Here is a 17,104-nt window from a genome sequence, read left to right on the forward strand (position 1 = left end):
GATATTCCTCTTTAGTTTGTTGCGTTCTACATTGGTTGTATCTAATCCATGTTCGTTTTTTCTCCTGTATCTTCTCTTTTACTGTGTCGTTCCACCAACTTGTTCGTTTCTGATTATAATCAACGGCTTTCGTTCCACATACCTTTTACCATTTCATGTGTAATACTGCATATCTCATTGATCTTGTGTATGTTATATAATCTATTATTGATTATTATGCTCTTCCTTCAAAGGGGTTCAAAAGTTATATTGCGTATTGTTTTATGATTGTAGAAGGAGTTGCCTATTAAGAGCTGGATTATAATACAAAAATCAATCATTCGCTGTCCATTATTACTTCATGTTTCCTCTCCTCCAAATCTACCCAACGCTCCATATCCCTCATCCACGTTCCATCCGGTTCGAGCATTCCGATCTCCTATTATCATTACATATTCAAGTTATTTTGTGCTCTTTCCACACAAACAAATTTAAACCTATAAATATTTAAAACACATCGTGATAGAACATTAAAATTCAAAATCCTTTTTTAACCAATAAAGAACACGTTCTTAAGAAGGTATACTTCTGTATATGATTTCTTCAAACCATGTATAGGTTACGACATTTAAAAAATTTTGAACGAATCTGTGTTATAAATTGGCTATATTTAATATTGCGTAATTTTATCTTACTCGATTTGAATAAAAAAGGAAGGAAAGATTTACGTCTTTGTGTGATGACAGACGTATAGCTCGAGTACATGTATGTAATATCTACTTTAATCATTTACTTTACTATATCACACAATATATCAACAATAAACAGATAGCTTGTTGTTGGAGTTATTTAGAAATGTTTTCGCAGAAACATAAACAATATGTAATTTCTAAAGCGCTGGAAGCCATTTCCGCTGTAAATGGAACTCTTTGTAAAGCAGCTTATGCACATGACATCTGTTATCAATTCAGACAAAGCCAATGGTGCCCTCGCTACATCTCACATTTTTGTTCGATAAATTGTTTGTTATTTTAACTTTAAACATCAAGAAAATTAAAGTATTTAAAAAATGTTACCCATAATATTAACGATGCTTATTGAGAAATTATCGGTCAATTATGATCACGTATCACGATGAATTTACAAATAATCCGAGTTAATTCTACATGTAACCAGCCAATCAGAGTTTGCAAAACCGTTGCATTGACGTCTAACTAATTTGCATTTCAAACCCTGCCATTCCAATTTATATTAAAACTACAAATTGATTTAATTAACCATGATATTGGTTTAATAAATAGTACATATTTACATGTTCATAAAACGATAACATTCAGTCAGATAATAAATGTTTGTTACTAAAAAAATGTCAACAACAAAAATTCTTTCAATTAAGAAAACAAACGAGTCCTATTTAGTATTCATGTCTTGTTATATAAATACTAAACTAAATTTAGAATTAAAATAAACCGGTGTAGATTTAACTTGAACGTTTGTCCGTTTATATACACAACCCGCAATTATACGAAAAGTTTAAATGCAACATTTATTAATGTATAACGCCACTGATGTAATTATTTTTTTCTTATTCTGCTTACGTCTTATTTTAAATTATTCATCATTAAAATTGTTGGTTAGCCTCTTGGTTTATTCAAATTCACTTAGATAATATTTTGATTGGTGTTGATGCGGTTTTAATTTCAATTCATATACATAATTATCTATTTGATATCGTTTCTAAATTCTTAGAAATGCGATAATAAAAAAATGCAAATTAATGAAATAATCTGTTTTTTTCTAAAGATTTTTATTGTATTTATAAGTGAGGAGAACGTTTATGTCTTCATAAAAGTTTATGATGTAATCCGATGTAGCTCGATATGGAAATATTGAAAATATAGTAAGTTAAATCTTTTTTTTTTAATTATTTTGAACTTACATCCTGGTCTGGATATAAATAAATCAGCTGAACGTAACTTTCAGTCTGTTGAGTGTTCAGGCCAAAAGATATTTTTGGCAAATTTCTTTAAGGTGAATGTCACGAACTTTTTATTATTAAACATTTAATATAATAGTAATTTTCTCCGCATTATTATTTTTATACAGAAAATTATTTTTTTTGTCGAAAAAATAAAATGGGATTTAGATCTATCTGCTAACGTTGCTATCGTTTTTACATTTTGCCATAACTTTATAACTATGAATTCACAATAGGACTCACAAACTGGATTTTCTAGAGGATATCTAATCAACAGAGAACATCTCTAACTGGCTTTTCTAATCGAAGTTTATTTATTGAGTATTATTAGTAAGTTGAAATCTAAGTATTTCTGTCCTCTGGGTATTAAGCCCAATTCTTTAAGATCTGTGTTCAGGTAAGCAATTATCCCTGTATCATCTGCCAATTGAGAAACCTTAGTTTTCGCCATGGTTGCCAGATATCAGATATATTCTCTTTGCGCAAGAAACCATTTCTGCCATTTACACTTGGTGGTATTTCCAAGTACCTGACCAAAGAAGGGGGAATAACATCCCTGTCTGCGGTTAACCACTTCCCGGCCTTAAGCGTATCGTGTCACCGTGGAGTGAACTATTCTGCTATTAAGCATATTGCGGATCCAACCCGGTATAGATGATTCAAGAGAGTTCTTTCAAAAAAATGTGGTATTGCGTTGTTCAACTTGTATATCCAGAAACACATATGCAGAAATCGAGTATTACTACTAAGTTAAAATCCTGAATTTGTTTGAGTTTCATTCCTTTATTTTCAATTTAAGAAATAATTTTATTATGTATTTTGTTTTCCATATCTATTCTTAACGTAAGATAAACCTAAATTATGCGTTTCAAAATTTAAAACAAAATATATCATTTCACGTCCACTTTTATGAGCAAATATCTAGAACGACTTTCCAGTTTTTATAATCATATCATTACTCACTCTCAGGTATGCAATTTCTACGTATTTTTGCGTAAGCCCAATTCTTTAACTTCTGTGTTCAGGTAAGCCATTGTCCCTGTATCATCTGCAAATTGAGAAACCTCAGTTTTCGCCGTGGTTGCCATATATCAAATATATTCTTTTTGCGCAAGAAACCATTTCTGCCATTTTCACTTGGAAGTACCTTTATTATGAAGAAAGTCGTTGTTATCATCAAGTTTCCTTCAAGGTTGATGCATTAATTCCGGGTTATGGGATTGTTAACACCATCGCCGTTTTCCATTAGCGCGTGAATAACTTCCATTTTATTACTCTACAAATTATCTACGTGATTTTTAATATTACTTTTCAAGCATATTTTTAGCGTTTTCTGTTTATCTCTTCCACCGTTTTTTCGAATTCTTCTGGATTTCCAGCAAAGATATGCTTCAGCGCCGTGTTGACTCTCTCTTGAATCTTTTCATTAGTTTAAGAGCCAATACGTTTCCAACAACTGTGTCACCGAAAAAACATGTATCTACAGGAATCTTGAATAACGTCTCGTGCACTTCCAGGAATTTTCTCTACTCTATTTTTGCAGCTACAGTTGATTGATCTTTTCCATGGATAAACCTAGTTTGTTTTCCACTGTTGACCGGAGGAACTTGACCTTTACTTCTTTTATGGTTTAATTAATTATCCAAATAAGTCTTTGAACTTGAGTTTTCTGGGCGTTGGAGTTACCAGCCCGGCTTGGGGGTCTTCAAGTTTCTGGGCATTGGAGTTACCAGCCTGGCTTGAGGCAAGGCGAAGAATGGCAGCCTATCGGATGCCATTCGAACATCTTTCACTCCTCCAAATAAACATACACATGGCCGAAGTAAACCGTGAGGATGTACAAAGAGACCGCTGGGGCCTAAGTGCTTTGGTTATACCACCTGTGGTTTAACCAACCTCACTTGAAACTACATACACAAGTCTTTGAACATTTATGGTCTGTTTTTTCTCAATTTCCTTAACACTGCTCGCTCCTACCATGATCTCCGTAATCACTAGAAAATGGTCTTCATGTTGTATTTCAAGTCATAGTCTTTTAATTCTATTCGTTATAATCCTGTTTTTAGGCAGCCCATTAGCATCATTCATCGTAACGTATAGAAATTAATCATTTGCCGAATTTCTTGTTTGCAGGTAGGCTGTTAACATAATTTCTAAAGCATTTACAGAGTTAATGTAAAATATAAATCCAATAATTAAACACACAGTTATATTTATGCTATATCATTTTCTTAATCAGCTTCTTAATCACTTAATCTATCTAGTTTCTGATCTGTTTATGAATACATTTTTCTACATTATCTGTAATTATTATCTGTAATTCAAGAATAATAAAAATCTTGAAAATTGTATATCATATTTTCATGTGATACTTGACTAGAACCTATAAATTTTGAAGTAATTTGGTAGAATAGTTATAAGCAAACAAACAAGCAGATATCTATTTACACTAATATTTAAAGCTAGCTCAATTCGGACTTGTTCCAAATTTGTTTTCAATTCAAATATCTCTAAAAGGATGGTGCTAGCAAATTAAAGGACCTTGTAGCCTGGACTGCGTCAGGTAAACCCAGAATTAGATTTAATCCGTAAATGGCTTATTTTATAACGCTGAAAATTGGTTCAAATAAATTTTTTTATAGGTTTATGATAATTTCGTATTTGAACCTCTATCGGTTTCGGAAGTACTTCCAAACATCTTCGGGTGATTACTGAAAGTTTTCTATAAGTTACATTCATTAATGTAAATGACATAAAGCAAAAGTAATTAGATTCATTCATCAGTATGAAATCAGGAAAAAAAGAAAATTTTTTATGCGTCCTTAGTAGATATTAATGAAAAATGACAGTATATTCAAATTTATATAATAATGTGAAATGGTTGGATAATGCAGATTTGGGACAATAGACATAATTAATGAAAGGAAAGAAAGGAAAAAGTGTTGAAGGGAAATATTTAAACTAATTTAAAGGGTTGAGGGTGCTAACCAAAAGATCCAAAATTGCGCTAACAATTAATTGTCATCACAATTAAGCTCCCTCTCCGCCTGTTTTTCTAGGAAAACTTTTTCCTGTTTCTTGTTCAAGTAATGGTGTAATTTGTTTTCGTATAAAATAGCACACCTCACGGTTTAGTATTTTATGAATTATTAAGAAACAGTTTTATATACATATTCAAGATTAAACTCCTCCTCAATCACATGGAATATTTAACGCACAAACTCAAGTACAAAGTTCTCCGCCATTAAGTTATGATTAATCATTTATTAAAATCTTTAGCAACTGTAACGTATAAGTACAAATTGAAGTTGAATGTTACCTTTAAATTTAGTAATTCAGCAACTTTTACAAAAGCTATCCTTATAAAAGGAACAACAAAAACTACTGCCACTTTGAGCTACCTAGAAATGTAATACAACGAGGTTTTTACAGCTTATTTATGATGGTTATTCGCTGCACCTGGTGGCAACCTCGACCTGTTTCCTGAAACAACGAGAAATATTGTTATTGTAACGTCTTAACGTTTTATTTTATTTCTTTTTAGGGCCACAACTTCGGGGTGGTCTTTGAAACAATGAGAGTAACAGAATTATCCAGTGAGATAACGCGCAGCCAGCATGAAGAAGTCCAAGTCGCAGACGAAAACGGTGAGTTAGAAGAGTTAATTAAATAATGCTGGTTTATTTTTCATTTTTTTTATCATTTTTGTTTCCTTTTTTTAACAGTTCTGCCTTTAAATTAAACGAAAATCTTGGATTTATTTAAATTAAAAGTAACTGATGATTGAAACGAAGTGTTTTTTTCATGATAATGGGTTTGTTTCAGGAGGAAAAACCTGCGTTAAAAATGGTTAGTTGTACATTAAAAAATTGTTTACTGTTTTGTTATTATTTTGTATTCGTAAATGTGTGCTTATTGTATGAATAGCTTATAATTTTTAGTTAGATTATAAGTTTATATAAGTGCATTAAATATGTGGCAAAAAAGTTGAAAATTATGATTGCTTATGTATTTATCATTGAAAATTTATTTTGTTTGAAAGCTTTCAAAATAAAAGATTTCTTTGTTTAAATCGTGAACATTTAAAACGGAAAATTGTAAAAGCGCTGTACTTGTAAATATCAATAAGGTTTGAACACATCGAAATAATCGAAGTTTATTGAACTGTAAGTACACAAACTGTTTCCGGGTAGTGTACTGAAAATATATATAAATTTTGGATCATAAAGTTTTTTTTTGTTGATTGTAAACGAAAATTACACACTGAACGCGAATATGCTGTTTGTTTTAAAACCCCAAAAGGGTTTCCACTTGGACAATATTGCGATTGTGTTCAATTTAAATAAATATAGGTAAATTACAATTTATTTTAATACTTAAACTATTGTTTCGACTTTCACGATCACATTCTTATCTATACTAATGACAGTATCACTAACTACTCAGAATAGAAAAAAAATGGGTATGAACTAATAAGTTCTAGAAATAAGTTTGACAATATTGAGATAAACTGAGTTTGTAGAGGTAAAATTTATAATTATTAAGTAAAACATAAAATTGAGATATTGAGCTAAAATTTAGCACCACTATGTGATACATATCTACCGGAATATTGACTATTTTATGCACGATATTGTCGCTGAACTCCTCTAATGTTGTTGGCTTTTCGGCATAAATCAACGAATTAATGTAATCCTCTAAAAAGAAAACTAACTTGGCCTTGAATTGAGGTAGCCAACCATTTTTTGAAATTACACAGCTATTCAATTCTGAAAAGGTGGATTTAAAGGGCTAAAACCAGTCTTCCAATATGGCACGATTTAGCACTTTATTCTGGAATATTTGAATACATTTGATGTTCGAGTCACTGGCACAGCTCCAGAACTGGATGTTGTAGTATCATATTGGTTTCAGGATCTGATTGTAGATCAGAAGTTTGTTGGAGATTGAAAGTTTTGAGTTCCTCACAAGCAGTCAATAAAGCTGTCTATGGTTGAGTGCCTTTGCTTTTACGAAATTGGTAATCTGGGATTAGTTTCTATAATTGGCCTCAGTCTTTAAAGTAGTCTTTATCTAGTGATGAGGTCGAAACCCATAGCCATATCTTGATTGTTTTGCCCTGGGTTGGAGAAAAGATTTCAGGCAGATGTTCAGCAAACGGCGTTACTTTTTGCTTATTGTCTCCGGCCCATGATCCATTTGTTGTTTCTAATAGAAGGAACAAAGATCTCTTCATATGCTGACAGTTCTTCTAGTTCAAGGATTCTTGTTCAAGCTCTTCAATTTCTCTTTTGAGTTTTTGGGTCTTGTTGTTAAGTATAGTTTTTTTCTGACATGTTGCTCACTCGTTCTAAGAATAATGTTTAGGTTGACTTTGTTCTAAAGGTCAATGTGAAAACTTTTCCAGTCAGTAGATTTGTTAGTAAGAGTATCTCTGGCTGTCCTTTTTATTATCGCTTCACTTAAAAATAGTGCTGAGTGATCGGAGTACATGTCACAGTTCTCTTAAACTTCTATGAGCTTGGAAGATGCTTTCTCTATATTCATGTTAAGAGAAATATTTAAATGTAAAATCACTCGTTGAAATATTTTCATCATAAATACAAAGTGGACAAAAAAGTAGAATTAACATAGTAAATATAGAAACGTAGTAACATAGTAAAACATATTTATACTAATAAATTTACGTTTTGAAAATCCAGAAGCTACATTGTTATTTATTAATTTCAGTGAAAATTGTCCAAAAAATACATGAACGTTATAGTGAATGTGTGTTGATGAAACGCTTGTGGCGTTTATAGGAAGATGTAAATTCAAAGTGTACATAACAGTTGTTGAGTTTACTTGGTTTAATTTAACAGCATCACAGTTGTTTTAATTACGGATGCTGGAACGCAATATGCAATATGCATCGAATATATGCGCGGGTTAAGATAGCATCGGTATCGGGTTGAGAAAGGAGAGAAATTGCTGAGTAAATCAACTCAATTTCAATTTAACAGAACCAATTATAGGAATAAATAGATATATAATTGGTTTTCATCAATAACCATACACATACATTCTTTTATTTTCTTGTCACACAAATTTTCCACATAAAATATTTACACTGCTTTAGAAAAATTAACGTAAACTTTATCTTCTTTTTCTTTAATTGATAATACCTGTCCTGTGAAGTGTTCAACAGTTCTCGTTCTTTGACATTTTGTAATAACTCAAGTATTTTTATGTACATTTGTTGGTGCCATAAAATTGTATCCCAATAGAAAGATAATAGAAGATTCTTCATCTCCATAATGGTTTTCTATTGCTGAATGGTATTGAGTGAAGACGTCTGCTACCAAGATGTTAAAAGATCCAACATCTTGGTAGTGTGGACTGATACATAACTATTACGTTATGGTAATATTGCTTCAGTTACATATCGAAACTATCTCTAAATGTTAACCGTTCTGAAACGTGGCAGATTTAATTTTAAATTTACTTCTAGGAAAAGTAAATTTACGTGTGAAGTATTTCAATAAAATTTTCAAATTTTCAGAATCGCTCAAATTAAATTAGTTAAAACTGGGAAAATTACCAAAGTGCTATTATTTATTCCTTTGACAACTTTTTGGTAAATTGATATCTTTTGACAGCTGCTAACTTACAACGAGTACACGAATAAGGACTAACACATTTTAATATAATTTGTTGTGTAATTAAAGTGATGAGATTTTGTTTAGGTAAAACCTTAAAACTAAACATAATCAATTAGGATTAAGTATGATACATTCTAGTTCGACATTATTTCTGCCGATATATTACTGTACATTTTAATAACATTAGCGTAGAGCTTTGTAAAACTTTTGATAACTCATTAATAAAAACGGCAAACAGCAGAGAATAGAATTAAGTTTTTGAATTACTTTTATCGTCTTTCTCTCTCTAGATCCTTGAGTCTGTTGCTCCTGATAAGTTGTGCCTCTGATATAGCTCCTAAGAACTTATCTTTTAGCTGATCCATCTCCTTGGTGTTCTGGCTGGTGGTCTGGTTTGAAGCGGGTTATTTGTAAGTACAATTTTCGGCAGCCTGTCATCTGGAATTCTACGAACGAAGTTCACAATGTTCTGTACCCTCATTAGTCTCTGATGCCAAGTTCTTAAATGATTCCCATCTGGGCTTTCCTTAGATTGTCCTCGGGTCTTCATTTCTGCTACACATAACATGCTCTTAGTTTTGTTTGTGTTTTCATGTATGTCAATGCCGTAAGACATTATTGGGCGGATGCAGGTTGTGCATATCTGCATTTTACTCTTCACACGTATGGATTTGTTCAACCAAACAGTGTCTGAGTAGGCAGTCTGAAATTGCAGATGCTGTTTACGGAAAAACCATAGTGTCTATTATTGAACGATCTTTTCTAAAGTGTTGTTATGAAGAATTTGTAATGAGATTGTCCAGTCTATTTTTTATTACTCTTGTAAACAACTTCATTGATGTGTTTAGAAGAGTTATTCCTTTGTAAAACTGGATCAATCATTTAATGGATAAATGTGAGCAACACGTTTTAGCACGTGTGATCTTCCTATATATATAATTGCTTTTCACGTCAAAATATCAGATAAAATATTGCAAAAATAGGCGAAGCAAATAATTACGAAGCATTCCCGAACATATTACATATAAAATGAGTTACAGAGTGAGATAGAAATAGTCAAAATGGAAAATCTCTGAACTGGAACTATTATTCATTAAAATATATTACGATAATTTAACCCATGCGTATCCAACGTTGCGGAAATTCGACACAAAAGAAAATGGAGTTACCATGTTATTAATAAAACTTAGGTTTTGAAAGAATTTTGAACCCAACAAAAATTTATATGAAATTTTCGTATTCTGAAAATGAAAGAGTATAATATTTTATAATGATTCATTCTTAACTAAGGAAAAGCTTTTTTGTATAAAAATAGAAGTCAATTTTCCTTTTTAGATACCATTTCCGTAATTACTTTTATCCATTTACTGAAATAGAACTCGTTTAAATAGAATGATATATGATTTTGTACGTAGTAATGAACCGATGTTTATTGATGTTATAAAAAACCAAGTCATTCTCATTTATTAGAACAACAAATTAAATTTACATTTTGTACATTTTGTACCGTTTTACAGTTTGACCTAAGTTTTAAGCATTTTATTTGAAAGAGTTCAAGTTCTAAGCAATTTCTTTATCAAAAATTGTTGCACGGTTCACATATTACGAATGAGATATATTCGCAACGCGTTTCGTTAGATGTATTTCGTATTCCATCTACTTTTCAGGAAGTTAAAATCGTAAATTTCACGCTCTTCAGTTCTATAAGTTACTTCTCTTGTTGCGAAGAGGAGTTTCTAAACTTTCTACTCAAAAACATAAGATTAAAAGAATTTTTCATTTAAAAATTTTTATTATTTCAAATTCAAATATGTATAAGTAAAAAAGCAATAATTTGTTCTTTCTACTAAATAAATAACGGTAAAGAAAACGAGGATAAAATATTTGTATACCTTGGTCGTTGAATCTATATAGGAGATTACTGAGGTATTTCATTATTTAGTATTCGAGAATTCTATAGAGGAAGTTTTAAAATTAAAATACAGAAGCATCTCTATTTTAGAGATTTGGGGAGCTTTAACAACGTTTATTATTTTCTTGTTGTGAAACCATCAATTTTAATTCTACGAAAGTTCTCTTCAATTTACATTTCAATACAGAATCGGGAACGACCTCTAAATAATAATAATTTTATTTTGCAAAAAAACAAAGATTTGGTATAATCATCTCTGCAATATATCTTTTTCCTCAAAATTTATTAACCATATTAAATCTTGAGGTTTAGTTTCATAACCCAATTTCAAAAATTTGTACTAACTGCTTTTTAAGGTTAAAGCTTTTTAAAAAAGAATTAAATGACATCACCTTTATTGCAATATAGTAGATTCTTTCTTTTTTACTGTAAATTTTTATGAAAACGTATCAATTTTGGAAATGAAATAGTACACAGAACACACAATGCACTCATATATCAATCATGTCAACAGGTTAATTTTTTTCTATTGTTGTCACAATCGAAACCAAACCTCAAACCCAATTTACTCAATTCACTTTTAATTAAAAAAAACGGGGTTACAATCTGTATCAAAGTATTCAATGTACTGTTTATTATTTGAAATACAAAACTATTTCGTTTGTAAATTTCAATAATTATTCGAATCAATATGTCGTCGTCAAATTCAAACCGAAACCACAAAAACGACTGTGTTTATGACCATTTTCGATTTGCCATATATCAATGAAATACATAATTTTAATCATTAATATTGTCGTTAACAAACTACTATTCTCGTTATGCTCTTTGAATTAATGAATTGAATGGGTGTGGAGAAGAAAGATAAAATTCCGAAATACGTAATTTTAATGTTAAATAATTCTCCACGGCTCTTCATTAAGCTCATGTAATAATAATAAGAATATTTATTGATGTACCTCAAAATAACAAAGATACAGCATATAGAAAAGGAAACAGAGTACACATAGAGGTCATCAAAATGGGTGAATTCAATGGACCTGCAAATAGGAGGGGTTGTACGATACTATTCCGTTGATTTATATAGCTCAAGGGGACAGCTATATTGTTGGGTAGAAAAACAATAATTGAATGGGTTGAACCACATACACACATTGAGTGTATATAGGATAAAAAATAGCGACTATTTGCCCAACAGGTGATATAATGCAAAGAATTTTCGTGTTATTTTGCTGATTCGTATCATTATTGAGATAAGATGTGTAACAATAACTAACAGTAACATCTAAGAGTAGAGAGCAAGAACCCATCAAATTACCGCAATGCAATAGCTGCGTATCATTCGCACATAATTACAGAAACAAAAAGTTACAAGAATGATTGGTGACGTCGAATCCATTTGGGCCCCAAACATTCGTGATATGATAATTCAAAGCCAAGAAGAAAAGGGAGGTCATGTTAAGATCACTTTAATCTAATTGTGGAGTTTCAAGGATTGGATACTTTGAGAAATCCGGAGGAAACAGCCCTACCTGGAGACTTTAAAGACAAAGTAATCGAGCAATTCAACCTGGCGTCTATAACCAGTCTTCGCCTATGAGAGCGCGAAAGAATGTTGTATTAAATTTGAAAAGTGCTGAAGGTGAATGCTGGTAGCGATCACTATAAATTACCTTAGATCAATTGCAACGAATAAAAAGACTAACGGCTAAGTGGTGGAATACCACAAGATTAAATGAATGATAAACTGTAATACGATGACAAGATGCTAGGGGCAAATAAAAAGGTGGTGACGACCTCTGTGGACATTATGAGCCTCCTATCACTCCTTTGGGCAAAGCTAAAAGTAATAAAATAATCTTAAAATCTTAAACCGCCATAAAGCTGCTTGAAACTGCCATCTATAATAGAATTGACGAAGATGAGAAGTTCCTTTTTATGTATTGAATGGAGTACCTGGAATTGGTAATCGAAAAATACTAAATATTATGCTGTCTTGATGAATTCTTTCCTTATCATTACTACGAAACTTGCCTTGCTGAGGTTGGTCGTTCATTAAACATCATGTCAAATATATATCTTGACATAGTTTCTATTCAAGCTTATTGTAATGATTGAGCAATTCTTCCTTTTAAATTGGTTGTTAACTGCCATAAAATAGTAATATCTGCAGCAGTAGTAGGAGTGGAAATGTGTTTAATTTCTGTATGCTCTCAATTTTTTTCAAATATTTAGTGACTTACGTAGTGTATCAAATTACCTGGTATATCAAATTCCTTGCTACTCATTATTTTTTACACAATAACTAATAATTTTTTATTTCTCTAAAAACACTGATTGAACAACTTTATTTCGCATCGGTGGAAAAAAGTGGTGTCCAACAGGTGCAAGACAGAGAATATAGTAGCGTGCTTATACATAATATAGTGCGTTTAAGTATCAATTTGAAAATGTAGGACAAACTCGCTTTCATTGAAGTGTATTATCGGTCGATACATGGGTTTAAATTGGATTTGTTCAAAGCTTGATCGACAGATATCGTTTTTCCAATTTAGCTATTCAATTATTGAATACAGTATTTTATAAACGGTATTCATTACTTATTAAACAAAATCTGCAAGGAACATAATATTTACATTAATATTTAGCCATTTTTTCGTTTCCATCATCAAGAAGCTTAATTTTACAATTTAAAAGTTCATATGTGGAATAAGTTTCTCATAATAACAAAATTTTTCAATCATACCATTACTCTGGTTGCTGGCAACAACTTTCTCGACGTTTACGGTTCCTTATTAAGTAGCTTTACACCGTTTGTAGGACGTTCTGGGTTCTCGCCAAACAGAATAAGGTTGGATATAGTGTTGTGATATAGTTTTCATGATCACGTGTATTGTAGTAATAAACATCAGTGTATTATTCAAGCGAATTATGGTTCTTTACAATAAATGTAAACAATACAACCAATGTTGCTACAATGATTTTAGACAAATTTTCCTACACATTTGCAACAACTCTAATTACTCTCACTAATTGTAAGTAGATGTTTTTGCTAACTGTGGTATTTATATAATAAATATCTCCCTATGTATCGTATAGTGTACTTACAGTAGCATCCACGATATTTCACATAAATTTAGGCCAGTAATTAGCAATTACTCAATAATGTTTTAAATGGTTATTTATTATTATTATTTTAGTGACTTGATTTGGTTATATTCCATATTGCATGACATTTATTGAGTTTAAAAATCTAGTCTTCCCGCATCGATTGTCGCTATGTAGACCTTAACCTGTTGCGCAAACGTAACAGGTCCGTATATTTCCCAGTCAGGACATAACTTTTTAAACATACAATTCAATTTATTTTTATAGGACTGGTTTAAATTGTTACAGAGAATCTTACGTTGAGTTAACTTAAAATATAACGAAATTAACAAAAAACTGCAACTCATGTTGTGAAATTAGCAATTCAATCTTCGTTCAAAATATAAAAAAAAATTATAGAGATTTATGATACATCATAGTCTATAAATACAAGATCGTACAGTTCAGAAGAAGTTTTAGGTCTTATTGTAGATTTGAGTTTGATTGTGCTTTTGTGTTGTGTAACTTTATATACGATGGTGCCACTACAAATATGTCAATCTCAAGGTAATGTAATAAAAATGTGCATGAAGACCACGACGCCATCATCAACAAAGTATTGTAATCCAATTGGATTCAAAATAAAGAAAGAAAATGTTCAAAATGTTGAAGAAGAATAAGACGAAATAGTACAAACGCAAATATTAAAATTAGAGCACACAATAGGAAGACTGTCAACAATTTGACTTATACTTCAAGTTTATAAGAATGTGTGTAAGGCTACTGCTAACGATCTACAGAAAGTTGTGAATCGAGACTCTGAGGAGCCAACCAGAAAAAATAAAATTCTACCAGAAAATAAATAGTAGTCAAAGGGACAAGACACGATAATGCAACGGTGGCTGGAAGGTAATCAAGGAAGGAAGAGATAAGGCGGAGTAAGCCTTACGGGAACTGGTAAAGAATATATGGGAAATAAAACGACTCCCTTGAGCATGGAGTCTAGGAATTATAGTACCGATACATAAAAAGGACATCCATCTCCAGTGTGCTAATTACAAAATCATCACGTTCCTGAACTGTTTATATAAATTACTACCGAACATTATATTATGTGAAATATTGAAGCCATACACGCAACTATAATGACTAAAAATTCTTCCTTAGCCAGGTACTGGAAAAGACAAAAAAACGCACCATTTATTTGTGGACTTTGAAAGCGTCTATGACAGTATCTCTAGGGTATATCTAATTAGAACAATGGCAGATCTCAAGATACCCACCCACCTTATTTTATTAATAAGAGCACCGCTCAAGGTGAAAAGTACGGTTATGTATTCTGTTCAACATCGTACTCGAGAAAGCCATTAGAGATTTGGAAGATAACATCAGAGGGGCAGTACAGAGGATATTGTGACTTATCGTTTAGTTCTTGGCTTTCGCTGAGCACGGCGACATTATTGCTAGGGCGAAAAGGGATATGATGAAAGTGTTTAACATCAGAGAAAAAGTATCAACGAAACATAAAGAGAGACTAAAGGTAATCAAACGTAAATCAAAAGTTAATCAAAAGTAGACTAAATCAATGAATCAAATCTATGACAGCTGCAAAGCTTAACGTTAGGCGAATACAGCGTGTATTTGGGCAACCTCTGAAAATGATTCCAGTGTAGAGGTTAAATGAAAGATACACCTGGCAAATGGGGCATATTATGGTCTGATTACGCATTTAAGATCGAACGGCCTACCAAGAGCATCAAAATATTAACTGTACAGGATTTTAACACCACCGGTCTTGGTGAACGGCTCTGAGATGATGGATAGGTCCTATCACTGAAGGATGAAAGACTACTCGGCACCTTTGAGAGGAAAATACTGCACCATATATACAGGAAAGAGTGGCGTACAAGATATAATTTTGAGCTCTACTCAAAATACTAAGAGTCTGATGTTGTTGCCTTTATAAAGATCAGTCGTCTACGACGTATCCTATACGTCCAAAAAATGAAAGAGGATGACATCCCCAAAAAATATCAAAACAAACTCATCGGAACAAGGCATAGTGGGCGACGTAAGAGAAGATACCTGGAACAGGTGGAGGACGATACCAAAACCCTGGCATCGTCAATTGCAGAAGGATGTCTATTAACAGATCGAAATGGCGAATGATTGCAATAATTTATGGGCGATTTCGGCTATCCTAGAAAGTTACGCTCCCTCCAAAATTACAAAAAAATTAGTTTTATACTTCTTTCTCAGAAACCAAAAACATCTAAGAAATTTTAAATGTTTTTGACGAAAATCGGATTGCTTATTTCATAACATGGGCTGCAATTCTTTAGCCCGATTTCGCCGAATGAAATTCTGCAGCGAAGGATAATTTTGTTGAACTGAGATCAGATACAATTGCTTCAACCTGTTTTTGTTTATTGCGTTACCATCTCCGAACCATATTCTTAGTTGCCTCGTTTCTTTTGTGCTGCAGTACATCCAGAAGTTTCAAGTCAATTTTATATTTTTATTTATTATGAGATCACTCGTACACATAATTACAACCAAGCAATTCCGATAAAATCTTCGCAGCAAACATTTTCACAAGTTTTTTTTTTGATTTGATATACTGCAATAAATGTTCATTTTACTTGATTGACTAGAACTTGTAAAACTATTTATTTTACACCAATTTTTGTCGTTAAAATTTAATTATTTTGCCATATGTGCAGCGACCATAACACATATGAAACACAGAGGTTATGTTTGGATTATGTATTTCACAGTTAACTACAACGCAAACGTGAAACATAAAACTTTAGCATGCTTCCCGTTGCATTCCAGTTTTCATGTTCGCATTTACATTAATTGTGCATCCTTGTTGGAAGTTTTCTATGGTTCAATTCAAGTTTACATTCGCATTCCCGTTTATTTGTTTTCTCTATGTCTTATCGAAAATATTCTTTTAGTATAAAATACTTTTTGAGTCGTAGAATATAGTTATTTACAGACAATTTTAAAATTTAATCTAATTAACAATATTTTAAATCTGTTTTGATGTTAGTTGATAATGAAAACCAAAGAGTTTTAAATAGAGTTTAAACAAGCTAACAATTTTTCAATCTAATAGGTAGTATTATAAGAAACAGAAATTGATTTTGTTTCATTAGAAATGTTTTTCTAACTTAATTTGTATTCCCGTCTTCCGTTTTTTGTACGTTGCTCGCCATGTATACAAGTTAATTCCACGGGGATTTTACAATGATTGTTTCCGAGGGTTAACCAACATTATGTCATTAGCAAAAATATCCGATTTCAAGAGTTCAGACATCGTTATTACAGTTACAAGTTTAGCATTACTAAAGTAAACTCTCCATGAAGTTTTATTGAAAGAGATCGTAACTAAGATGTTGTTTGGAATTTATTACAAGATCAAGGTCTGCGTATAATTTCAAAGCATCATCTCTAAAGTGGTTTGTTGTGCTGGTGGGATTTAGAGTGGTGATTTGGCGTCCG

At 31.8% G+C, this 17,104-nt stretch overlaps 1 protein-coding gene across 6 annotated transcripts in view; it reads left to right on the forward strand.

Moving 5' to 3' along the window:
* The window catches only part of LOC111416378 (transient receptor potential cation channel, subfamily M), a 233,971-nt gene that overhangs the window by 45,299 nt on the left and 171,568 nt on the right, over positions 1 to 17,104 (forward strand). For 2 of the 6 annotated variants that reach the window (XM_071197974.1, XM_071197980.1), the window contains exons 2-3: positions 5,502 to 5,604; positions 5,783 to 5,806. In XM_071197974.1, the coding sequence (XP_071054075.1) occupies positions 5,575 to 5,604; positions 5,783 to 5,806 (54 nt within the window). In that variant the 5' untranslated portion in view covers positions 5,502 to 5,574. Of the gene's footprint in view, positions 1 to 1,846; positions 1,880 to 5,501; positions 5,605 to 5,682; positions 5,807 to 17,104 lie in introns of those variants that run through there. The other 4 variants (XM_071197984.1, XM_071197975.1, XM_023048641.2 and 1 more) reach the window with 4 other exon arrangements.

Source organism: Onthophagus taurus, chromosome 7 (assembly GCF_036711975.1).
Source record: "Onthophagus taurus isolate NC chromosome 7, IU_Otau_3.0, whole genome shotgun sequence".
NCBI classification, from domain to species: Eukaryota; Metazoa; Arthropoda; class Insecta; order Coleoptera; family Scarabaeidae; genus Onthophagus; species Onthophagus taurus.